The sequence below is a fragment of the Protopterus annectens genome, chromosome 9.part0, assembly GCF_019279795.1.
Source record: "Protopterus annectens isolate FY-2018-M chromosome 9.part0, PAN1.0, whole genome shotgun sequence".
Lineage (NCBI taxonomy): Eukaryota > Metazoa > Chordata > Ceratodontiformes > Protopteridae > Protopterus > Protopterus annectens.
In genome coordinates, this window is record NC_056743.1 from 637516205 (window position 1) to 637543392 (window position 27188).

Consider the following 27188-nt stretch of genomic DNA (forward strand, 5'->3'; position numbering starts at 1 on the left):
GCAGGTCCTAGAGTGCAAGTCTTAGAATGGTATTGTACAAAGTGTCAGGAATACAAAGATATTTAAATGTAAACCTACACAGGGTGCTTATAAGACACCAGAAGATAAACTTTTAAAGTATCCTGTTTAACTGAGAGGCAGCTTATATCTCCGGTTGCACTGAAACTGAAAGATAACATCTCTTTTATTTTGTGGTTATAAAGTAACTTTTAGTTATGTACTTACCATAACTTTAGATGGTTGGGATCCATCTCGCCTACATTCAATACTGATGGTCTCGGAGCCGATCCCTCGGCTCCGACTCGGCACGCTATGCTATAGAGCGAGGCCTCTCATTGGCTGAGCTATTTCTTATCCCAAGATGCACCACCACTAATCCCCCAGATCTTGTTTGTCCGCATTCATGCACACATGCACAACTTGTTTATATAACATTGCTAGGTGTTTCAAGATGAAACAACAGGATTCGGACCTTGTGATATCCTCTGATCTCCAAGGAAGGGGGAAGGAGGGTGGGTTATTAGGAATGTAGGCGAGATGGATCCCAAACATCTAAAGTTATGGTAAGTACATAACTAAAAGATGTTATGTGATCCTATCTCGCCTACATTCAATACTGATGGGACAGCGTCCCTAGCACCTAAATCCTGGGTGGCTCATTGGAAAACACTCCTGAGCACTGTGGAACCAAATGAAGCTCGTCCTCTAGATGCCACATCCAATTTGTAGTGGGAAATGAAAGTGTGCGGAGAAGACCATGTAGCCGCAGCACAAATGTCACTAATGGCAAGCTTGGAATGAAATGCTATCGAAGTAGCCATAGCCCTTGTAGAATGAGCTTTGACAGAGGCAGTAAGCTCTTTGTTAGAATAAGAATAAGCTTGAGTAATGCAGTCCCTAATCCTTTTGGCAATAGTGACCTTTGTGACGGCTTTGCCCAATTTATTGTCTGCAAAGGATACAAACAACTGATCTGATTTTCTTGTTTGTTTGGTCCTATCTAAATAGAAACGCAACTGCCTGTGAACATCCAATGTGTGGAATATGAATTCCGCTTTGTTAGAATACTTCGGAAAGAAGACTGGAAGTTCTAATGATTGCTGTAGGCAGAAACTGGAACAGACTTTAGGAACAAAGGAAGGATTTGGCCTGAGAGATACTCTGTCTTTGTGAAAAATCAAGTACGGAGGTTTTACAGACAAAGCCTGAAGCTCTGAAACCCTTCTGGCAGACGTAATAGCCACCAGAAAGGCAGTTTTCCACGATAAAAATTTTAAATCACATGTCGCTGCCGGTTCGAAGGGGGATGAAGTTAAGGCGCGTAACACCACATCGAGATCCCATGGAGGAGCAGGATGGGAAATCGGAGGTCTTAAAAGCGCAGCTCCTTTCAAGAAGGTCTTACATAATCTGTTGCTCATTAAAGGTGGGTTTGTAGATTCGTGAAAATTGGAAATAGCTGCCAATTGAACCTTTATGGTAGAGACTGAAGAGCTTTGATTAAAAAGGGAAGTAAGAAATTTCAGTACTTCAGATATGGGAATAGTGATGGGATCCAGGCCCCGGAGTTGAGCCCAAATAGCAAATCTTTTCCATTTGTTAGAATACAATTTCTTTGTAGCAGATTTGTGGGCCGAGGATAAGATGTGTACAACTTCTGGATCCAAAGTATGACTCCTTACTATTGTTGGAAGAGGAGGAGCCAAGCCGTCAATTTTAAGGTGTGTAGGGACTGGTGGAATAGTCCCGATTGATGAACCAAAAGGTCTGGGATCTGGTCCAGGAACCATGGACCTTCCAGAGCATACTTCTGAAGATACGGAAACCATACTTGACGAGGCCAGTAAGGAGCAACTAAGATCATTCTGCATCCCAAGACCGATGCCTTTTGGATCACCTTGGGCAGGAGGGGAACTGGGGGAAAGGCATAAAGCAAGCCGGTGGGCCAAGGAAGGGCTAGAGCGTCCATGGGGCTCTTCCCCGGGGCCGGGATGAGGGAGAAGAACTTTTTGCACTTCGCATTCAGTGGAGTCGCGAAGAGGTCGCAACATGGAACTCCCCATTTGCTGAATATCTGATTTGCCACTGTAATATTCAGAGACCATTCGTGGGGAGAGAGGATGGTTCTGCTCAGTTTGTCGGCTATCACATTGGATTTGCCCGGGATATGAGTAGCCAGAAGAAAGCGTTTGGTCGACACTGCCCATTCCCAAACTCTCATGGCCTCTCTGCAAAGAGGATAGGATCTGGTCCCTCCCTGTTTGTTCAGATACCAGACAACTGCCATGTTGTCTGAGTGAACGGCAATTACGCCCTGAGGGAGGTAATTGTGAAGGGCTTGAAGGGACAGAAGTACTGCCCTCATTTCTAGGATGTTGATATGAAGACGAGTCTCCTCTGGTTGCCATTTGCCTTGGACTGACCTGCCCAGGGAATGCCCCCCCCCACCCCATCTGGGAGGCGTCCGTGGTCAAAGTGGCCGAAGGAGAAGGTGGAACAAAGGGTCGTCCCTGATCCAAATTGGAGGGCACTAGCCACCAGCGAAGGTCCCGTTTGCATGTTTCCGTGATCCATATGGGATGACTGAGAGGGAGTTCCTGAAAGGACCACTGAGCTGAAAGAAGCCACTGGAGAATTCTTATGTGCAACCTCGCCAAGGGGACTAGAAGAACCGTGGCGGACATGGATCCCAAAAGCTGCAGGACCATTCTGGCTGGGGCTTTGGACCTGGGAAGTAAGGCTCGAACTTGAGTCTGTATGGTTTGTATTCTGTCTGTAGGTATATAGACCCGCATTTGGTTTGAGTCTATCTCTACCCCTATGAATCTTATTCGTTGAGATGGCAGCAACACAGATTTTGGCCAATTGAAGGTGATTCCAAGGGAATTGCCCAGTGATATGGTGGCTTGAAGGCTCCTCAGTAGTAGATGCTTGGAGGTGGCAGTCAGGAGCCAGTCGTCTAGATATGGAAACACCTGGAATCCTAGACTTCTCAGGTGAGCAGTCACGACTGCCAAACACTTGGTGAACACCCTGGGGGCTGTGGTGAGACCAAAGGGCAGCGCGCGAAATTGAAAATGACTGCCTCCTAGGCTGAAGCGCAGATGTCTCCTGGACGTTTGATGTACCATGATATGGTAATAAGCGTCCTTGAGATCTATGGAGCACATCCAAACACCTTTCTCCAGCAATGGAAGAATGGTTTGTAGGGTGACCATTCGGAACTTGGACTTTCTGACTGAACGGTTTAGAGTGCTGAGGTCCAGAATGGGCCTCAAGTCCCCGGTCTTTTTTGGCACCAAAAAGAATCTTGAGTAAGTTCCTAATCCGATCTGGTCTTCGGGGACCGGTTGGATGACTCCTTTTTGCAGCAGCTTTAAAACTTCTGAGGCTGCAGTATCCCGTTGACTGGGTGGTGGGTCCGGGATCCTTCTGGACTGGGATGGGGTGTGAGAGAAAGGGATGGTGTAACCTCCGGCGATAATTCGAAGCACCCATCGATCCTGAGTGATACCTTCCCAGGCCTTTAGGTGCTTCGAGAAATGACCCCCGACTGGCTCCGGAGCTGCACAGTCAGGCAATCCCTCAGGGACTGTGAAAAGCTGAAGAGCCACGAAATGACTCGCGGTCTCCAGTGTTGCGAGGGCCTCTGCCACCTCTGGGATGGCATCTTCCCGAAGAATTTCCCCCTCCCCTGCCTCTGGAAGGGGGGTCCTCCTGCTGAGAGGGGTAAGGCTTCTGAGATCTACGGAACCACATTTTCCCTCCTCTTTTAGCCTTGGGATAAGGCCGAAAGGGAGTGGAAAATCATGCCTCTACGGCAGTCAGAGTCTTACCCTCCTGTTCGCAGCGGGTCAGTGTGTCCTTTACCTTGGGTCCAAACAGGGAGGACCCATCAAAGGGGGCATCGGCAAAGGAAGACTTAAAGGCCTCCGCGAAATGACACAGGCGAAGCCAGGCTTGTCTCCGTAGAGCAATGCCTGTACCCGCCGCTCTACTCGCCCCTTCGGCCGCATAAGAAATGAGCCTCATGGACGAGTTTGAAATGGACGACAACATAGCCAGCTGAGAGCCAACTGTCTGGGCCAGCTCCTCAGGCAGGTTACCCAAGAGGGTATCGGAAAGTTCTTTAATCAGATCCCTCTGAAATCTAGTAAAGTGCGTAAGGTAGTTCAAGGACCTTAAGGTAAAGGCCGCTGAACTGAGGGTGTGCTTTCCATACCGATCCATGCTCCTAGACTCCTTATTAGGAGGATGGACGGACGTCAAAGCCTCTGCTACATCTTGCTGGGTAGCAGATGCCACCACCAAAGCATCTACAGCCACTCCTTTAGTTAGAAACTCTTTTTCAGGGGGTGCCGAGAGAAATTTATTAGGATGAGCAGGCACCGATTCCACGGAGTCTGGGTGTTCCCACGCCCTTCCACAGACCAAATCCAAGAGCTCGTTGAAGGGCTGAGACACCCAGGAGGCGGAGGGCTGAGCCCCAAAGGCCTTGAGGAACACTGTCTCATCAGCAGAAGGGGGTTTGGACTGCCAGCCGCCTCGTTGTTTAAGGGCTTCCAGGATGTCTGCAAAGGAGACATCATCCGAGGACGACTTAGGGGACCCCTCTGCATCATCGAGATCAGTGTCCGATGTAAGAGATTCATCAGGGGAGTCAACGTGCTTCCTCTTGCACGATCTCTTCCTGGAGGGTTCTTCCGAAGAAGCTTCAGAAGGACCTCCAGGAGGGGGGGAAACCCCAGTGTGGGTAACCTCAGGCCCCGGGGCTCCGCTGTCTAAAGACAGGGGGACTGCCAAAGACCCAGTCTCGGTAAGTAGGGAAGGAGCTGGGGAGATCGTGGAGGTAGCCAAAGAAGATTTGGCTAACGCACTCCTCATAGCCCAGAAGGCGGGACCGCCAGAATCCTGGGAGGGTCCCACCTCCTTGGCCAAAACAGTAGACGGCACTCCCGCCGCCGACGCACCAAGAGGGAGATTTGGGACCGAAAACATCAATCCCGAAGCATCCCCCCCGGGGCCGACGGAAGAAGTCCGGGTACTGAACTCCGACCCAAGAGCCGGAGTTGGAGTAAGGGTCGGGCCCGACCCTAGAACCTCAACCAGTTCCACCAGCACCGGCTCCAACGGTGCCGAGGCTGTTGGAGGAGGAACCATAGTAGAGAGGTGGACCATCGGCTCCGAAGCCGAATGGGCCGGAGCCGAAACTAGTTTTTGGAACACCGGAGACTGGAAAAGTCTTAGGAGCACCCTGTCGATGTCCGAATCAGACATCTTGGATGACCTGGAGGATACCGATCGGGTCCGAACCGATTTCTCCATCGGCTCCAAAGGACTAGGGGACCGGCTCCGAATTGATTCCACCACTATCGGCTCCGAGAGAGACCTCGATGCAACTTCCCTCAGTGCCGATAAGGACTTCGGCTCCGAAGGAGAAGAGTCTGAGCCGGTAACCCTCATCGGCTCCAATATCAGTGGAGCCGACGAAGGTGACCTGCCTCTCGATGCCCCAGACCTCGGCTCCGAAACCAGAGGGATCGAGGCAGACCGTTCCGCCCTCGGTTCTGAAGTCCGTGGAGCCGATGGAGAAGACTGCCTAGGTTTCTTGGCAGTCGGTTCTGACAGGCTGGTCGGAGCCGACGCTTTCTTCTTTTTTGAAGGAGAGGGAGACGAAGATAAAACCTCTTTGAAAGAAGGCTTGATTAATCTTTTAAGGATTAATTTGTTCTTCCTCTCCTGGAGGACTCTTGAAGAGAAAGCATGACACACGCTACATGATTCTTGTAGGTGCTTGGCACCTAAACAGTAAACGCACGAGGAGTGGTCGTCCGTTATGGACATCTTAAAACCACACCTCGTGCATTTTGTAAACCCGTAGGGTTTGTGTTCTTTTGACATGGCCAAAAAGCCAAAACACAGTTGTCTGCAAGCAAAAAGAAAAGTTTGTCACAGTATATATATATATATATATATATATATCTTTTTTTTTTTTTTTTTTAAGTACAAGTACAGTACAAAGAAAAATTATACAGAAAAGAGAGAGAGAGAGAGTCAAGACCCTCTAACTTAAACGGGTACTTGACCCACAAACAAAAAACCAAAATAGCAAAAGCAACAGGGGAAGGCCCCTCTAACTAAAACGGGAAACCTTCCCTTTGCGAAAAAACACAAATTCTCAACAGAATATCAAATACACACTCAAAACACAAGAAATAGCTGTTAAAACAGCTTTTGGGTTCAAAATCAGCAAATTTCTGACAGGAAAAGCCTAAATAAATTAGTACTTAGCCCAGCCAAGTTGAGACCACGTCTATGCTTGTAAGCGGCAAACGAGATCTGGGGGATTAGTGGTGGTGCATCCTGGGATAAGAAATAGCTCAGCCAATGAGAGGCCTCGCTCTATAGCATAGCATGCCGAGTCGGAGCCGAGGGATCGGCTCCGAGCCCATCAGTATTGAATGTAGGCGAGATAGGATCACATAACATTTTAAGTTTTCAGCTATTCTTCTGAAGTTAACTTCTTGTGTTTCAGTCCCCATTGTTAAAATACATATACATCTAAACAGTTACAACAGTGTATATAAATTTCTGCTCAGTATTTTACAAAATTTCTCTTCCGCACACATCTGTACAATATGACATTCAGTTCTAACACAGCTGTAACACAAGCAATTGCATCATGCTGATATTCACAAATGACACACAACAACTTATAAAATTCCAGACAGCTGTGCTGGCAGCATCTCCCTCTGTCACACTTCTATATAAATCGTATTAATATTCACAAATGACATACAATTATTTACAAAATTCCAGATAGCTGGTCTGGCAGTATCTCCTTTTGTTACACAAGTATTTGGGTAATCTCCAAAGGCACCTCCAAAATAATTAGCCATGGTTTCCCCCTCCACCTCTGCACCAGATGTAGGTACAGCCTCAGCGGACAGTGCAGGTAGGCAGCTCCATGTTGGCCTCCAACTGGATCACTGCAGAGGGAGCTGGCAGTAGCACCAGATGGTCCTCTGGTTCTTCATCTAACCCAACAGAAACATCTAGTGGAGGCTGGACAGCAACTGGATCAGTTTGCACCCTTTTAGCTTTCTTCAGCAGCTAAACATATGGGCAGGTGGATTCAGCCACAGTATTCTCAGCCAAAAACGTCAATCGCTGGTTATCCAAGTAAATAGAAAGAGATGACAGACAACTACTGAGTGTCTTACGGACAAATGTCTGGCAAATCTCACACGGTGTCTGGTTGTAGGTAGTACCCAAACAAAAAAAGGCACTGTTCTTGTCCATCTTTGTAGAGAATCTGCCTCCCATGCTCACGTTTTTGGACATGTAAACAAAGGTAATAGTTAGAAAAAAGAAGTGAAGAGATCCCAATAGGGCACTTACATGTAGAAGGCTTGGTAGTGGAACCAACTCTGTCAACAGCTTGCAGACTGAAATCAAGCATAGTATTCATACAGGCTACAAAGAGGTTCTGAGGATTAGGCTCTCATACCTCACATATGTACCTTTCACCTGGCTGAACATTCAGCTATTCTCAGCAGGATATCCAAGGAGTACAGAACACTATAACACTAATAAGGAAAGACATTTTTCTCTCTCTATACAAAGGAGTCAATCTATATGGCACAAATAAAGTTATGGCTGGCTCCTGCTTACTCAGGGTTGGGGTGCACTGTCAACATCTTGCTCTTGGACTAGCACTAGATGTGGATAAACTTGCAAACTCTCATGCAGGAATGATTCCCTTTGTAGGACTGTGTTCACAATTTGTGTGGATAGATATGATATACTTCTAAAATGTTCAGTCAGTATTCAAGCACAATTTTATATGCCTACTAGGGTTAAAGATCAAACCCCTAACAAACAGGCTCAAAAGCTACATACAGCTGAGTTTTTGTGTAGTCTGCCACATTAGTAAAGGTAAGGGACAGCACTGGAAAGGATCTTAGATGTTGAGACAGATGTACAGTGGACAAATAGTCTTAAAAAGAAAATTCTAAAAGGACAAAAATCATCTTGCTTTTTATCTTCATTCACTAACACTGTAGGGGGTTCCACATCATTATCTGGATAGGAACCATGTATATTAAAAAGGCTGTGTCTGTTCTGTACCAAGCTGCTACATTTATGTATGACATGGACTGGAGGTAGAGGAATAGATAGTACTAGTCAATAATCTAAACTTGGGTCAAAGCCATACAGTGCTAGTCAATAATGTAAACTGGTCTCAAAGTCATACAAAGCCCAAAAATGAAGAATACTGTGATGCAAAAGGAACAGTGACCTAAGTACAATCAACAAGAGGAGATAAGTAAAAAAGAAGAAACTTCATGGAAAATGGCACTATGTTAGAATTTGACTTTCTTCTAACCTTCTGATGCTTCAGTGTTGTATTTTATGCACTATTACTACTATGCCAATGGATGCAGACATATTTTTGCAGTACAGTAACATTCACAAACTCTCATACTGAATACTTCAAAGCATCTCTGCAATCACGGACTGCATCATATTTTGGGTTCTGAGAGTACTGCAACTCTTTCAAACTAGAGTATTCCTGACTAGTCTAGGGAGGACAGCTCTATAACCACATTAAAATACATTTAAAAAAATCACAGGGAAAAGAGAAAGTAATTTCTCACAGATACTAATACTCAGAGTAGAATCTTTTACGTATTCATCTTTTACTTACATAAGTATCCAATACCAAGACTTCGCAAAATCCTGGAAAATCCTCACTCCGATGTCCTGAAAATTGAAACCATTCAGAATGTCACTGCAAGACAAAAGAAAGTGAAAGCAACATTAAACATGAGTCCATGTTATAAGCTATCAATAGCTTTCACTAGGAAATCTTTTTTTTTCTCCCCAAACAGTACTGATTATTTGGTTTTAGGGCTTGAAACAGTTAATTATTTTTCTAAGTTTTTATGACTGTCCACCTTTTATGACCTCAGATCTTGGTCATCTTGATACCCTCAACTGGTCCGTTCATTTTGCTCATATCATCTATACCCACATGATCCAAAAGGTGAGGTCATATCAGCTGGGGTGGTAATCTTGAGAGCAAATCTTCCCATTAGCAAATGGAGGGGAGTCTTGTATAGTAATGATTCTACCTTTCCTGTCTGGTGGGTTGACCACTCAAGGACATGAAATGCCATCAGCGTAGGGTCAGCACAAGTGCTCTGCCATGCATAAAGATGAATTTTATAAATAAAAACCAACAAGGGTATTTTTCGCCACCTTTCACTCCTAATATGACACCCTGGACATCTACCTGGGAATCCTTCAAAGGAAGGAATACCCCCAGAAACACACATGAAGAGCAGCAAACTATCAGCTGTTCAATTCCATTCCACAGAAGGACCCTCCAGCACCGGAACTTTTTTGCTTGGCTTTCCAGACCATTTACTTGGCATGGCTTTCTTGGATATGGCTTGTGCAATTGCTCTGTTCTCTTCTTTTTTAGTGATGCATTATTTCTACAGTTTTTGCAAACAACTCATCTTCACAACAGCCTTATTACGTCTATGCTCAAAAACTATTTCATGAGTATACAAAAGCATGAAACAAAGTATGAGTTACTAACAACTAACCAAGGACTGCAGAAATGTGTAAGGGTGGTCCACGTTTTATAATACACACACAAAAAGACATAGAGCTTAATCTACAGGACAATTTGTGCACACTTATAAGTAGTAATTAAAATCTAGATTATATCATAATGCAAAATGCGTGACCAGTATGCAAGCAACTTGTCTGTGTGTGTGGAGAGCTACAGTGTAATTAAATGTATTCAGAGATCTTTCACAGAGCTGGCAATATTCCATATGTATGCACATTTTACGTCTATCAAAAAAAAGTAACTGGCAAGGGCTGCTTAGATTTTCTGTACCGTATTGGACAGGCATCAGTTCACATCTGCTTACAGAATGAAGAAAGTAAGGATGTTTCCTACCTCATCCTGTATAATACTATATTCCCCAAATAAACTCAATATTTTATACCAAGTGTTGTGTACACTATGGAGCATAAACAATGAAAGTGAGAACATAAAATCATGAATGCAAGTGATAACATAAAATTGTGACATAGCAATAAACATAAGGTATACTATGCATAATTGTGGGAAACTGGCCACAGTGGTGATACATGTTTACTGATTAAGTAGAGTGAAGGTCATGCTTCACAGAAAAACATGCCTACTTTTAACATATGCACTATACATGGAATGCAACAAGCCCATTTTGAAATGAGTTTCCTTTAAAGGAACTTGAAACATTGTAAGTGATAGAACATATTCCATTACTGTGTAATAAAATGATTTGTCATAACCTTGACTTACACATAAGAACCTCCAAAGTTGTATACATAGGACACAATCTGGTTGTCTGCAACCACAGACTGGATTAAGTGAAAACTGATAATGGATGGAACACTAACAGGTTAATTTACAAAATATTTGTGTAGAGAAAAATAAAAACATTTTACTATTCTATTCTTACCAATAAAAAGATTAGCAAACTTACCTCCAGTACAAAATATTCAATATACATTTGATTTTTAGTTTTATGAAGACTTGAAGAAAACTAAGAATTAGTATTCAAAATACAATTACAAACAAGGTAGTCACAGACCCATAAGTCTGACCAGCTTCAAACATGCAAAGCCACGGAAAGAATTATCATGGACTTAATCAGGATGCAAGGAACCTCCAAACACTGGGCCCATCTCAGTTTGATTCATTAAGGGCAGGTCATGCTTACTCAGCTTGGCAGACTTTTTTTGAAAAGGTCACAAAAGCAATGGTTCAAGGCAAAATGGCACACACTACATACCTCAACCTGGACAAAACATGTGATACAATTCCCCACTCAGACATAGTAGAAAACCTAAATAAACTGGGAATAAACCCCCATGTCACCTGCTGGACTGCCAACTGGTTCACAGATAAGATGCAGGAAATTAAAACAAGGGAAGTTACCTCCACAAGGAGACTAGTCACTATTGGAGTCCCCGAGGGTTCTGCGCTGGGTCTCTCCTGTTTGGCATTTACTTTTCTGAAGTAAAAACCAATACCAAAGGGCTCTGGCTAAGTTTGTAGATGACTGCAAGCCAGGAGAAGTTACTGAATCGCCAAGTGACTTAGCCATCCTGCTGGAAGGTTTGTCCCAAATAAATAACTGGTGCCAAAATAATGAACTGAAACTAAAGCCAAAAAAGAAATTATTGCATCCTTTGGGAAGTCATCTATCCCCAGTGAACTACCACATGATGTACCCTAGAGTTCAGTTGTTGTTGTTGTTCGGGATTTGTGAATGACAGTGACCCAAATTCTTGATTTTGTGTCAATTTTTGTTTTTGTAAGAAAGTCCTTCTTAGATGTATGGCTTTAAAGGGAAAGTGGTGTGTCTTGAACTAGGGATGTAATTTTCCCCCATTACTCAGCCCGCATTAGGCCAATTATTGAGTATAATGCCTGCCTGTTCACCTGTGTGTTCACATGCATCAACTGGGAGCTGGGGAACAATACTCTTACTACAATACAAGGTCTTGAAACATTTCCCTAAATTCCGATTCAAAGCCTTGTCAATATACTCTGTATCCTGTAGGAGTGAAAAAACGGGCCCAAACAGTAGCATTCCAAGCATACTGATTACCTCACTACTCTTACATCATCTAATCAGCTTTTCCCCCCACCCCTCCCACCTCTCTCCCATCTCAGGATCTCTCAGGAAATACCTGATACCTGCCTTACCTCAGTGATTTCACAGTTTCCAAGCCAGGCAGCCACAGCCAGGCCTAGCTAACTCTATTACTCTTTTGCACCAACGGGAAGAATTGAACAGAAGGCGGAGGAAGAGATCTATGGAACCTTAAGAGAAGAATGAATGAAGAGCAAAGAAGAGACCTAAACTTGGTTAAGAGCTCTCACTAATAAACTTGGTCTGGAAAACCATGGCATTCTACTCTCATCACAAACCCTCTCACAGCTCTCTCCTATGCAGCTACCCACCACCTGGCCTGTATTATACAAATCACCTGGCCTGCATTTAACAAAATTTCTTGCCATCATAAGGCACCACTCAAATTGCTGGGGTATCTCCACACTGCACAGGCCTGCTGTATTCTTTACCATCCTAGATTCGCCTCTTTATAGAGGTAAAGGTTTTGGTATTTTTTTTTTTTTGTATTTCTTTAGGATTCCTGCATCTCACCACTTGGAGGATTTTTCAATGTGTTCTGAATGCTCAACACAAATGGTTCTGAGGTATCAGACTTCAAAAAAATTAAACACATCGAGTAAAAATAGGTTGCAGAAAGAAAAAAATATAAACTGCAGAAAGAAAGTAAAATCCACCACACCACATCCACTCGATAATCAAAAATATGTTTTTACTACACAAGACTTTCTTCTTTACTTACAATGATACTACTATACTCTTCAGATAACAAACTAACAATTATTTAATTTCTGTTTCAAATTTTGATTATTCTTATAAATGAAAAGCTAAATTTGTGTAAAGAATAGCAGAATCTGATGCAGTTTCCAATCCATTTTGAAATTGTTTGTTTGGAAATTGCCTTTCCTTGTACTCCAGCTGCATAAGCTACAAATAGCTGGTCAGATTTTCTGTTGGCCTTTGTTCTGTCCAAGTAGAAGTGCAATTGTCTGTGTATGTCCAAAGTGTGCAGAAGCATTTCTCCTTTATTTTGAGGATTGGGAAAGAAAGTAGGCAGGTGAATTGCTTGATTTAGAGAAACCCTGGATATCACGTTTGGCATGAATGAAGGATTGGTTCTTAAAGAAACTCTGTCCTGATGAAAAATGAGGAATGGAGGTACTGCCATGAGGGCCTGAATCTCCAAAACTCTTCTTGCTGAGGTAATTGCCAACAGGAAAACTGTTTTCCAGGAGAGAAATTGCAATTCTGAAGATGCTGCTGGCTCAAAAGGAGGAAGTGTTAGTTTTTCCAAGACGAAGTTGAGGTCCCATGCAGGTACTGGTGGTTTCCTTGGAGGTTTGATATTCTTTATCCCTCTTAGAAACTGTCTTAGCAATGGGTATGAAAATACAGGTGGATCACAGTTGTATTCTGCTGAAATTGCTGAAGCGTGTATTTTTATGGAAGAATAAGTTAGGCCATTGTGAAGCATTTCTGCCAAATATTCTAGTATCTGTGGGATGCTCAAAACTGAAGCATCCTGACCTTTATTGGCATTCCAGATGGTAAATCTCTTCCATTTGGCTGAATAAGTCCTTCTGGTGGAAGGTCTGCAGGCTTCCAGTAAAATTTCTTGAACCTTTTTGGAGAAAGAGATATGGGGAGAAGTCATGGAACTCTCCAAGCTGTCAGTTGCAATGTTTGCAAGTTGGGATGAACGGTCCTGTAATTGTGCTGAGTTAGTAGCAGTGGCCATTGAGGCAGGGGCCACGGCTTGGTGCGAGTTATGCTCCTCAGTAATGGGTACCAGTGTTGCCTTGGCCAGTCTGGAGCTATCAGGATGCCTTTTGGTTGTTCTGCTTTGATCTTCAGTAACACCTTGGTCATTAATGGTAGAGGTGGGAATGCATAGATTGTTAGAGAATTCCAGCTGAAGGAGAGAGCATCCATTTTCCAGGCTTGAGGATGGAATGTCCTTGAGCAGAATTTTTTCAGAAGATGATTGAGGTGTGATGCAAAGAGATCTATGTCCGGCCTTCCCCATGCATGAGTTATTTGGGAAAACATGTCTGGGTGCAACATCCATTCGTGAGGATCCATAATGTTTCTGCTCAGGCTGTCCACCAGAACATTGTCCTTTCCTGGAACACACTGGGATTGCAACTCTATGTTCAGTTTCAGGGCATTTTCCCAAAGAGTCATTGCCAGTCTGCAGAGGGGGTAAAAATGGGTGCCTCCCTGCTTGTTTATGTACCACATAACAGTGGTGTTGTCTGTCCTTATTAGCAGATGACCTTGTTGAAGAAATTTTCCGAAGACCTCGATTGCTTGAATCACTGCCAGCATCTCTTTCTGATTGATGTGTAGATTCAATTCTGTGGGGGCCCATTGCCCTTGAATGCATCTGCCTGCCATGTGCGCCCCCCCAGCTGTGGTCTGAGGTGTCTGTGGTAATGGTTTGGCTTGCTTGAGGCTTGTTAAAAGAGATACCCTTGTTTAGATGGCTTGCTTGTGCCCACCACAGGGATTCCTTTTGTAGGCATGGAATGAGCAGAATAATTGCTTCTAGATTGTGGCTGTGTTGTGACCACAAGCTTTTTAGGTACCATTGTAGTTTCCTCATGTGTAGTCTTGCAGTGGAATCAGAAGAATGCAAGATGCCATGAAGCCCAGGGCCTGCAGGACTTTCCTTGCAGTCATCTGGGTCTGCTTTGCTAAGTTTTTGAAGTACTGTGGCAATTGTTCTTGTTTTTCCTCTGTGAGGTAAGCCATCTGTGTGTTTGTGTCCAGTTTGGCTCCTAGAAAAATTATTTGTTGGGATGGCAGTAGTCTTGATTTTTGAATGTTGACTGTGTATCCCAAAGCCTGTAGCAAGTGAATGACATAGTCCAAGTTTCTTATCAAGGCTTGTTTGTTGTCCGCTTGTATAAGGCAGTCATCCAAGTAAGGGTATATTTGTATCCCTTGAAGTCTGCAATGTGCAATTACTGATGCCAGGCATTTCGTGAATACTCTGGGCGCAGTAGATAAGCCAAAAGGCAATGCTGAGAATTGATAATGCTCTGACCCTGCAAGAAATCTGAGGTATCTTCTGCAGCTTTGTCTGATTGGGACATGCATGTATGCCTCCTTGAGGTCCAGAGTAACCAGCCAAGACCCCTTGCCCAGCATGGGAAGAAGTTGCTGTAACATCAGCATTTTGAATTTTGGCACAATGAGAAAAGTGTTTAAAGCGGACAAGTCCAGAATAGGCCTCCATTGCTTTTCTTTTCTTGGAACAAGGAACAGTCTTGAATAGAATCCCTGGCCTTGTTCCTGAGGAGGCACCTTTTCTATTGCTTTGATTTGTAGCAGCTTTGAAACTTGTGTGAGTGCCTCTGCCCTCTGATTTTGTGGCAGGTTTGGCATGCCTAGTCTTGTTGGTAAAGTATGGAAGTGGAACCTGTAACCTTTGTCTATTATGTCCAAAATCCATTTGTCCTTTTTAATAATGTGCCAATTTCTTGAAAAGAGAGATAATTTTCCGCCTAAAGGTGCTTCTCTTTGAGCCTTGTTCAGTGGTGCCAAAGTCAAGTCATTGTGTTTGTCCCTGTGGAGCAGTAGAAGTTCCTGCTCCACTTCTCTGATTAGATGGTTGCCATTGGCGGCCCCTGTAGGAGCCTCGGTATTGCCCTCTACCTCGAGCACACCTGCCTTTCCCTCTTTGGAACTTGTTAGTGTCTGGAAAGGCCCAATTCTTCAAAGGCCAATTCCTGCTGAACCTTGGTGGCTGAACCTGGAGGAAATCTTTGACTGTTTGTACTGATTTAGCCTTTTCCTCAATTGATTTTAACACACCCTGTGCATTATCACCAAATAGCTTATGTTTTTCCAGAGGTGCATCTAGAAGCTTTACTTTAACATGATCTGGCAATGTCTGTTCTTTCAACCAAGCATGTCTACGTATGACGGCCCCTGTCATAGCTGCCCTACATGAAGCTTCCAATGCATCATAACCACACTGAAGGAAATGGTTGCTAACCTGCTGTGTATTATGAGCCAAATCCTGCAAGGCCTTTCTATCTAAAGGCTCAGGAGAGACTAACTTTTTCTGCAAATCATCCAACAAAAAATCCTGATACTGAAACATATGAAAAAGAAAGTTTAATGCTCTCATGGCAAGGGTGGACGAGGTATAAACTTTTTTACCCCACCTTTCTAAAGATCTAGATTCCCTATCTGCAGGCAAAGGATTTTTGGCCGTGGAAATGGCCACTCCTTTGGGCCCCTGAGAAATGGTTTCTAGATCAACAGAATGGGCCTTAAAGAGATGCTTATGGGATTCTGGAACCCTGTAATATCTGTCTGGCTTGACAGGAGCAGGAGGTAGAGAATCAGGCGTAGTACTGGAGTCTGAAAACACATCATCCAATACATCTAGCACTGGGGGTATAGCTAAAGGCCTGTGCTGTTTTTTTTTTTAAGGAAGGTCCAAAGCCTTTTCCTGGAGTCAGAGAAATCCTGGCCCTGCCACTGGAAATGCTCCCTCATGGAGTGAAGAATTTCCACAAAGGAAATATCCTCAGGAGGAGAGGCAGAGGGAATGGATTCCTCAGCATCAGAATTCTCGTAGGCCGGGAAGGATTCTTCCTGGGAATCCGAATGGCCTGACTCACCTGAGGCCTCATCTGAGGAAAGGGTATCTGTCTGCTCAACCCTAGGCCTTTTGTCTGAGGGCGGTTGAGAACCCCTGTCTGGATGAGTCTGAGAGCCCCTGATTAAAGAAATGAGATCTGCAGCTAAAGTCATGATCTGTTTATCTGAAGAGGGACCCTGTGGGAAAGATTTAGGAGGGTGAGATTTAACCTGGCTGGTAGCCTTAGCATGTGTGTAGGCCTTGATGGACATAGAGACAGGAGGCCTAGCTGCCCCACATGCTGGAGTGACTTTGTCCACCGGTATGGTGTCAGGCAAATCTTGGGCTTCGGTTTCCGGGGGAAAATCAACAACCGGCACCAGGGTGGCCTCCGGGACCAAAGTCTGTGGTAATGCGGTGTCGTCGGCCTGGAGCGGTAGAATTACCACCTCCGAAGAGACCGATGCACTCGCGGTAGGCTTTAGCGTGGTGTCAGTAGAAGTCGCGGGTGTCGGTCCCGGTCCTTCCGTTTTTTGGAAATATGTGCTGTCGGAAGCTCCGACGGCATGTTATAAGAATAATTTTCCCCAAAAAAGTGCTCTGCAAACTCTGCCCGGCGCCTAAGTGTGCGCTTATTGAAGCAAGCACAGGCCGAGAAGTCGTGGTCTGGGCCGAGGCAGGGGAGGCAGTAAGAATGGAAATCCTTATGAGGTATTTGTTTACCACAAGACAAACAATTATTAACTTTTGTAGCTTTATCTGACATCGGCTGAGGCAAGAAAAAGATCCCCAACGGGGTACTTAGCTTTTTGATGACTTCAGTAGCTGAAAACACAGGAGCTGGCCGACCGGCACTTGCGAACTGCTTCTGCTTAGGGCACCGTGCGGCAAGAAAGACTGAAGAAGATGGCGTCGGCTGATGCTTTTATACCCTGGCCTCTCTGACGTCAGGAAAGGGCCGACATCAGCCGACGCCGGACCCAGACTTTGGAATCCGGCCGACCGAAGGGCTGCCTGAGGCAGGACAACCCATATGTCAGGACTGCAGTTGCATTCTTGAAGGACATCTAGGTGTTTCTCCTTACTATTCTCATTGTATTTTTATCTGCCATCAAAAAGTGCCAATTCCTATTCACAATTTCATGTATCTTTTTATTATCAGTAGTGTATTTAGTCACTATAGATATCCTATATTTCTGGTTTCTTCGTATACTGTGTTTATCTAAGGAATTTCCTGCATTTGCTATCTCTTTCGTGCCATCAATTACTTAATTTCTTAGTTTAATGAAGTCAGATTGTAACCTCTAAGAAAAAATGTTGCAAAGTATCTACTTCATGTTCCAAGACAACATCATTGCTACAAACATTCTTTATTCTATTCAACTGATTCTTCATTATATATGGAAAAAAATATGCCTACGATGCATACTGCTATGTTCTAACATGCTGTTACGCCAGCAGTCTTTACGGTATATTCCTGTAGTGATTCCATCCATTTCATTCTTATATATTTTTATATCTAAAAAAATCTATATTTTCAAAAGAAAATGTAGCTGAAAATCTTAAGAATGCTGTAGTTGATTCCAAATATGTAATACATTTCTTGAGGAGGGATATCCCCCCCATCTCACAACATAAAAATATCGTCCACGAAACATCTGTAGAACTTTATATAACAACTGAATTCATTGTTAAACAAATGTTCTGTTTCCCAATAATACACCACTAAGTTTGAATAAGAATTAGCACATGGGGTGCCCATAGTGACACCCCATTGTTGTAAATAAATATTGTCTTCATACATTAACACATTGTTTGATAGTATCAAATCCAACAGCATACATAACAAAATAACTTCTGCCCTTATGGCCTCTATGCCATAGGCATTAGGTATAGATGTGAATAAACTTTCTATATCCATGGCAACCATTAAATAATCACATTTAATCATACTTTTAGTATAGCTGTTTAAATCACTAAGAAAATGTGTTGTCTCTCTTAAGATGGTAGGCATTTGTCTAACTATAGGTCCTAGTTTATCTTCAACGTAAGTGGATGCTGCTTCAGTACACCATCCCCCTCCATCTACTATGGGTCTCATCAGGGGATTTTCCATGGATTTATGGATTTTTGGTAATCCTTCAATACATGGAATTCATGGATATTCCATATGTAGAAATGAATATAACACCTGATCAATTTGTCTACACATCAATAAATCGTACATTGTATCTCGTACATCATTGACTATCTTGCTATACTGTGTATTATTTAGTAATCTATATGTTTGCACATCATTCAATAAATAATACACAGCTTTGTCATATCCTTCTTTGCTCATAATAACTATTGCCCCTCCTTTATTGGCAGGTGTAATAATTATGGCTGCATTATTTTTTAATGTATAGAGTGCTTGGCTTTGGGACATGGTTAAGTTATAAAATTCACCCTTATGCTTATCATACAAGGCCTCGTATATATCTCTTTCACAAGCTCTAATAAAAGCCTCTATGTGACCAGGAAATACTGGAGTAAAGGAACTTTTCCCTTATAAGTTTTCTTTTTAACCACATTATCGCTCTCATTATTGTCATCATTAAAAAACAATTTAAGGGCAAAGTTACGACAAAACAATCTTAAATCAACTAACAGATCACTTATGTTAGCATTAATAGATGGAACAAAAGTCAAGCCCTTATTTAAAAGGGCAAATTCAGCTTCACTCAGTTCATAGTCTGATAAATTCACTACTATATCATTCAGTGTCTCTTTCTTCTGTTTGATGCACAGTATTCTCCTGAATTTTTCCTCTTCTGTCGTCCTCAGCTCACTGACCTCGGTTGCTGATTGAATGTTCTTTGCTTCATTGGCAGCGGTAAAAAATATTCCAAAGTGCCAGGAACCAGTAAAGGTTTTGTATACTCTGCAATTCACCACTTGGTGGATTTTTATTCCATGGTCACAGAAAGCCTATACAAATGGTTCTGAGGTCTCAGACTTAACTTATATTTTTCTTCCTACTTGTGCACATCTATAAGCTCTGTAAAAAATGACTGACTTGTTTCTTCTGTAAGCTATTTCTCGGGAAGCATGCATTGTTTAAAAATGGGAGTCACGTAGTGTAGCTTTAAGTGGCTATTTCCCCTGCATATAAAAAAGTATAGGGACTGGTCACATTAATTATATACATCAGCCTCTTATAAGCAGGCACTGTAAACCTTTTTGCTATACAACAGAAAGTTAGTTTTTCATACTGTAGTTCAGGAAATATGAGCCCTGTTAAAGTTGGCACAGACTCTCATATTACATGTGATAGACTGGAAAAAATTGTGCAATAAAGCTTTTATAACTGGCTCCAAGGAATATGAGCCCCACAGATGCAGACACAGTCTTTCATATTACATGAGTTACAAAACAGACTAATAAAGTTTGGTGATATTGTCATAAAAGCAGGCATTTTCAATTACTAAAATGTAAACCACTCTTAGATGGACCTGATGAAGCTCAGGAAAAAGTGTTTTCTTAAATATACTTCTATAGTGGTAGCGGCATGGTGTGCTGTCATGTTTTGCTTTTTAAAAATAAAAAAAAATAAAAACTTCTAACTAAGAATGAGGTTCCACAGATTGCTGAGCTGGGAAGCCCTCACGGGTCTTTCAGGAATATTCAAATAACAGAGTAACCTCTAAGCTTTGGGATTGGCTCCTTGTTTTCTATCTCCCAGGTTTTCCTCCCAGTCAGTTCCCCTGGACCCTCCCACCATTGTCTGCAATTGCCTTTAAATAACTGACCTATCAAATGTAATGTATTAGAACAAGAACATTCATCCTTATACCCGCTTAACTGAATAAACTACATGAAACCTCAACAGGGTGTCTTTAATTCCTCCCACAGGGAAGGTATCAGATAGAGAGATGGTCTCCCAGATCAGCTAGTTAAAGTGATTTTTATCTGGACTATTCCTTTGTACTGCATTTCTTGTTAGTTCTGTCAACCTCTGGGTCACTGGTGAGATACCAGACTTCACTTGAGCCCTTTGTATTACCTCTGTTTGCAGACTGTTAAGAGTTTATCAGTGTCTGGCATCCTCAGACACAATACTAATGGGGTTTACCTTTACATGTGCGTATTGCACAAAGGTGAACAGCAATTTTCCGAAAGGCAGTTTGCAAATGCTGAACAGAAAAAGGTTTGAGTGTGCAATGAGCGAATGCACAGTGAGATTCGCTCATTGCACATTTGACATTCTGGGGTGGATTGCACTATAGTGGGGATCTGGAAATGGTTCATTTCCCCACTGTAGTGCGATCACGGAGTTGGAATAATAAAGTAGGGGGGTGAGGGGGCACCGGGTGGGCTTGCCCCCCCTGCTTTACACTTAGGTTTTTTTTTTTGTTCGACATTAATGTTCGAAAAACAGCAAACCTGCTTTTCGATTTGCTGTTTTTCAAACATTAAGGACTGTTGACATTTTCACTTTCGTGGTTTCGAGTCGCTCATATGAGCACTCAAACCACTGTGATTCGAGTTTATGAAGGTAAACCTACTATTGGATTTACTGCACATCTGCAAGTTAGAAATACTTGGTCTATGGATCTAAACCTCTTTCTGCAACATCAAAAAACTGATCTGGAGGGACAGGTATATCTCATAGAGGATACCACTGCTCTGGAACTGACTTCATCATCCACATAAAACAAAGTTTATCCCTTTACAAATTCAACTGCAATTTGTATCTGTGGATGGGAAACAGAAAACTTACCCCAGGACTTCCTCCTGTGCTACTAATGGATAGACAGAGCTCTTAAATGCTTTATCCCATGCATAGGTCCCCTCAAATTATCTATGGTATGATCCCAGTTGTTCTTATGAGGGGTAATACACAATTATCGACCATGGGATGGGTAAGGCCATCTCTAAATGAGAAAGGACATCATCAGCCCCCTTTTTCCCCATTTTCTACACGGGGTGTGAGTATCATGTTAACTGTAGCCATCTCTTTTGAATCAATACCACACTCCTGCCTTTTTTGGCACTCATGCCTGACTGTCACATATTTTCTTTCACACAAACCATCTACCTCTTTGCTGGATGTCCTTGTTTTCCTCTTACCTTCATGTTTTTCCCAAATCTTCGTCACCAGATTGTCTTCTGCTTTTCTGCACAAGCATTTGAACCATCATAATCTATTCTCTTTGATCTTTTCTGCAATTGAAACTACTTTGGATTCTGCTTTTATGTCCTAATCTCTTCGTCTGCCCCACAGTGTGCATTATCCACTCTTCTCAGGCACTTCATTTCCATCACCTCTAGCTTCCTCATATGCTCTGCCTTTACTGCCCAGGTTTCTGTACCATACAGTAGTACTGGTCGCACCACTGTCTTGTACACCTTACTTTTCAGCTTCTTTGGCATTCCTCTGTCATAAACTACACCTGAGATTTGATGCAGTTGGGTGCAGCCCCTCTGATTCTAGCTATGACCGTTTCATTCAGATTTCCTTTCTCCTCAACCACCCCTCCCAGATACCTGAAGTTAATTTACCTGTTCTACTATCTTCCCTTCTATCTCTATTCTCAGTTTCTTCTGATTTCCTCAATATGTTGTCATTACCACTGCCTTATCTGTGCTTAGTTCCATCCCATATGCCTTCACTTTTGCATTCCATTCCCCTATCCTTTACTGAAGTTCTTGCTCATAGTCTGCCTGTAATGCCACATCATCGGCATACAGCAACTTTATTGCACTTTCCCCTCCGACTGGTTTGCTAATGTAGTCCATCACCTGTATTAACAGCAGTGGGCTCAGAGCTGAACTCTGGTGCACACCCACTCCCACTGGGAACCCCTCTACGAGACTGAACATTGTTTGTACTTGAGGCACTGGGTCCTTGTACATAGCCTGCACTAATTATACCAATGTTTCTGGGACTTCGAACCACTGCAGTACTGCCCAAATCAGTTTTCTTCGGACCCTGCCATATGCTTTCTCCATGTCAAAGAATGCCCATTTGGACTCTTTCCTCATCTCTAGCTTCTTCTCAACTATCTGTCTCACTGCAAACATTGAGTCAGTCGTGCTGCATCCTCATCTGAATCTGAACTGCTCATCTCCCATCTTACATTCGACTACTCTGCATATCCATTTATCAATCACCTTCTCTGGAACTTTCATGCAATGTGACAGGAGTTTGACGTTTTTGCACTGCCCACAGTTGTGGATGTCCCCTTTGTTCTTGTATACTGGCACAAGTATGCTTATTCTGCAGCCATCTGAGATGCATCTTTTTCTCCACACTGCTATGAGTACCCTCAGGAGCCATGTCGCCCCTATCTCACCCAGCATCTTTATCATACCTGCTGTGACCTCATCTGAGCCTGCTGCTTTCCCTGACTTTATTTTCCAGTGTTATTTTTACTTCTTCTAGGGTGGGCTCCTCTTCTTTTCTCATCGTTGACTGTTTCTGGGGCAGTACAGCTTCTCTGGGGTTTTCTTATTCAGAAGTTGCTGGAAATATTCCTTCTATCTACTTTTGATGTCTTGTGGACTGGGCAGCTGGTTGTTGCTGGCATTCCTTATGAAGGATGCCTGACTATCTCCTTTATCTTTCTGTCTTTCCTTTGCAACCTGATATAGTTTCTTTGTATCACCTACTGAGGCACTTTCCAGAAGTTGGTAGAGTGCTTCTGATGCCCTGTTCTTTGCTATTGTAACTCCTTTCTTAGCATCTTTGTTAGCTAACCAGTATTCCCTCCTAGTCTGGTTGGTCTTTTCTATCTCCCACTTTTTCCTGCACTCCTCCTTTCTTTTGATGACTTCATAGACTTCTGTATTCCACCACCAGCTTTCCTTATGTAACTTGTTTCCATACCTGGCATGGCCACATATCAGTTCTTTAATCCTCACACATGCTGTTTTGAGGAACTGGCATTCTTCTTCAACTCCACCTATTCCCTCCTCTTCTTAGGGTGCTACAGCCCTGAGCAATTCCTTGAATCGTTGTACTTTATTTCCAGTCAACTTCCGGGTCTTCAGGCTGGTCTCTTGATGTTGGAGCCTTCTCTGATCACTGCTTGCAGCTGATTGTGGCAACCAGTGGTTTATGCTGTGGAACGACTGTTTCTCTGAGGATGACTTTGCAATCACTGATTCTACCCCAGTGCCCTTTCCTTATTAGGAGGAAGTCTTCCTGATTTGCATGTTGGCTGCTCCTATATGTGATGATCTGACTGTCTCTCTTTCTGAACCATGTGTTTGCTACTATCAAGTCATTTGCCAGACAGAAGTCTAAAATGACCTTTCCTTCTTTATTCCTGCTGCCCCACCCATGTGGATCCAGGCAGTCCTCATATCCTGTTCTGCCTGTTCCTATATGTGCATTCAAGTCACCCATTATCAACACCAATTCATGTTGTCTTGCTTTATCTAGTAGGTCCTGCAACTGCTGTCTGAATACACTTTTCCTCACTATTACAACCCTGCTGTGGAGCATAGGTTGAGATTATGAATACTGCCCTATCATTACACTGGAGTCCGACTGCCATGAGTCTGTCACTAATTCTGATGATATCCGTCACTGCCTTCTAAAGCTTCTCTCTCCCACAATGCCCACACCACTTCTAGCCTGTCCTCCCTCTTTAATAGTAGAATCTGGATCTCAAGCCATGCAGCTTTGCTGCACCGCCCTTCCATCTTGTCTCTTGGATATATAGGACATCCAACCTTTTATGTATCATTATGTCATCCACTTCCAAGCTGCATCCTGCCAATGAACCTACATTAAGTGTTACAATTTTCAGTTCATGTTTATCAGGTTGATTGGTTTTACATCTAGCTTTCGCTCAACAGAGCTATTCCAGATAACCCAGGCTGGGCAACTAGAAACCAGCCAGCTTATTAACCCAGGGCTGATGGGCTTTATGGTGGACATGACACTAGCCAATAGGGGCAACATACACCCCACCCACCATTAGCATGGGTCCCCTAGCATAGGTCGAAGTAGGTTGGGTCCTCAAACCACTTATCACTGGTAACTACCCATGCCCATTTTGGCGACATTAGTCAATATGACTGAATCATCTAGAGCCATATTTTACACCATCAAGTGGCTAGCCCTGCCACAGAGCACAGTCTGTGATCAGTGTTCTCCTACCTACAGGATACCGTGCACCACAGTAGATGCCCAAAGCAGTTGGTCTGTACAACTCTTAACATTATAGGGCACCATGTAGAGTCTGTGCTGCTGCCTACAGCTCCACTCATTGCTGAGTTTGAGATGGAAACACTCAGCATGTTTTTCGGAGGTGGGAGGAACTCCACATAGACACAGGGAGAACATGCAAACTCCAGACATTGTCCAGAGGTCAGAAACTAACCTTGTGCATGGGAAGTGAAGACCTTAACCATTATGCCAGCTAATGTCAAAGTTTAATTTGAGCATAAAAAGGGAAATTGTTTAGGCTTAAAATGGCCTGCAAGGGCAGCTAACCTAGTACTTTCCTATGAACAAAGTTAAAATACCATAATAAATAGTGATAGCTGTAAAATATACATAAAAATCACCATGTTAGTGATTAAAAGCCAAGTTCAAAATGATAGATTGAAAAGTCATGAATGACCGAATGACCTTTTAAAGCTATTCACAGTGGGGGATTCTTAGCTACCAGGGGAAAACTACCAGTGACATGGTGCCTGATAAAAAGACCTGCATTTGCTCTTAGAATCTGTAACAATCACATGCATGAGGAAAACAAAGAAGTTGGTAAGATGTCCAAGACCAGAAGCTCTTTTAGATAAGGTTAACACACATGTTGTATAGGTCTTACTATGTTGGTAGTAGAAGCTAAAGATAATTTGAGATTTAATTGGCAGCCATGATTGCTATCCAGACAACCCAGATTTAATTACCAACTCCAGTAATGGATGAGCCAGTCAGGGAGGGGGAAGATTGAAGGGGTGTGACCTGCTTGCTCTCCTAAGGGGAAGAATGAATTACAGGCACTTGGTTAGTGCACATGGTAGTGTCATTTCTCTGGTGAGACTGGGGTAGCCATTATCCATGCTTGTAGAAGGGACAGCAGGACTGTATACAGGCAATGCTCCTTGTGAAAGTGAGGTATGACCAGTATGCATGGCCTACCGCATGCCCTCTTCACTAATTCAAGCTGAGCATGCCCAGGGAAATAGGACTTAAGGTGAAAACCTAAATCATGACCACTGCTAGTCAACTATCCCCTTAGTGATGGGGAATGAATGGGTTAAAGAAGGGGATGCTGACCAGCAGGCAGTGGGAGCAAAAAACTGCATAGTTTGCTAAAAATGTGAATACAATACTAGGATAATAATGCTAAAATCAGTTATGAGGAAATGACTGTAAGGGGAAGTTCGAGTTAACAGAAGATTAATTATGGTCAGTCCATATTTAGATTTAGAAGGGGTGAGTTTCCTCTTCCAGATCATACAGTGGAGAATAAAATGGGATATTAGTATGTGTGAGGAAAAAGCACAAGCTTAAAATATACATATTTAGTAATCAGAGGAAATGAAATATAGCAAGTACAGACAGGTGCTATCACATAGCAAAACAGTTGGATACAACTGTATTAGTGTATGTAATAAGAAAGACAATAGGAAACATCCTATTGAGTTCAAAGCTGTAGCTTTAACAGGTTATGCTTGCAAAATAAAAAACATTTTGGTAATTGAAACTTAACATGGACTTTAATGTGGTTTCAAAATTTTGACTACACAAAATAAAATTGGTTTATAAAAACAAGGCTTTCAACATGTTAAATACTGCATGATAACTATAAGAATCCATCAGAGGAGGTTAGAAAGGATTGGGAAGAGAGACTGGATAATCAATTCACAAAGAAACAATGGGAGGATATATGTATGTCTCCCAAATATGCAACAAAATCTAGAAAATTTAGTATTTTTTTGCTTGGAAATGTTTACATAGTTATTTTTATACCCCCAAGTAGATTCCAGAAAATTTTTCCTCAGGTAGATAGTAAATGTTGGAGGTGTGATAGGAAAGAAAGAGGTAGGTGGGAACATTTTTTGGAAGTGCAGTGAGTTGGCGGACTTTAAGGATTCCCTGCAGAATGTACTAGCAGAGATGCTGGGTGGCCAGATTCATGTGACATGGGAAACTTTTTCTGAGCTGTGATAGTGAATCGGAATTGCCCAGACATGGTAAGGTCTTTCTGTGTCTAATTATGGTTGCTGCCAAAAAGCAATTACTAGAAAAACTAGAAAATGGAAATCAAAATCTAAACCAGCTATACTAGAAGGAGTAAATATAGTAACAGAGATAAAACAACTGAAATTGAGATCTTTAGAAAAGGGTATAATTTAAGAGCAACTATAGGCAAGAGGAAGCCTCTGCAAAAAACGTAACTACCCTTCAAACTCTCTCAAATAAAATCAGCCATTCACATCAAACTCCATTGCCTCAATCTTTCTATGGCTAAGTGGCTACAAGTGCAGCCCAAAGCAAACCTTCTTCTTTCCTCCCTTCTTTTCAAAGTACTTCATGACTACATCCCACCCCAACCACCACCCAAGCCTCAAAGGTGCTTGCTGCATCTACAACTTATAAACTCAGGAGCTAAGACAGAGGTCACCCATCTCTACAAATACCTTCTTTCAAATTACATTTTACTTGTCTTAGCTTCTCAGTCATTGCCCCAAAACATTGGCAGTCACTTCTTCATGACCTAATTAAACTCCATGTCTACTCAGTTTTCAGACTTCAGTTGAAGCACTTTCTAAAAAAATCAGTAAGAATACAACCTCTCTCTACTTGCATCCCCATTCTCAACTGTCTGCTAACCTACCTGGTAGAAATTATCTAAGGGTTCCAACAACTCCACATAATCTAA

The 27188-nt window shown here is 42.8% G+C and overlaps 1 protein-coding gene across 1 annotated transcript in view; it reads right to left on the reverse strand.

Annotated features, from left to right (window-relative positions):
• The window catches only part of SLC44A4 (solute carrier family 44 member 4), a 1277084-nt gene that overhangs the window by 370017 nt on the left and 879879 nt on the right, over nt 1-27188 (reverse strand). Inside the window, exon 10 of the mRNA XM_044082136.1 lies at nt 8711-8794. Within this exon, the coding sequence (XP_043938071.1) occupies nt 8711-8794 (84 nt within the window). The remainder of the gene's footprint in view (nt 1-8710; nt 8795-27188) is intronic.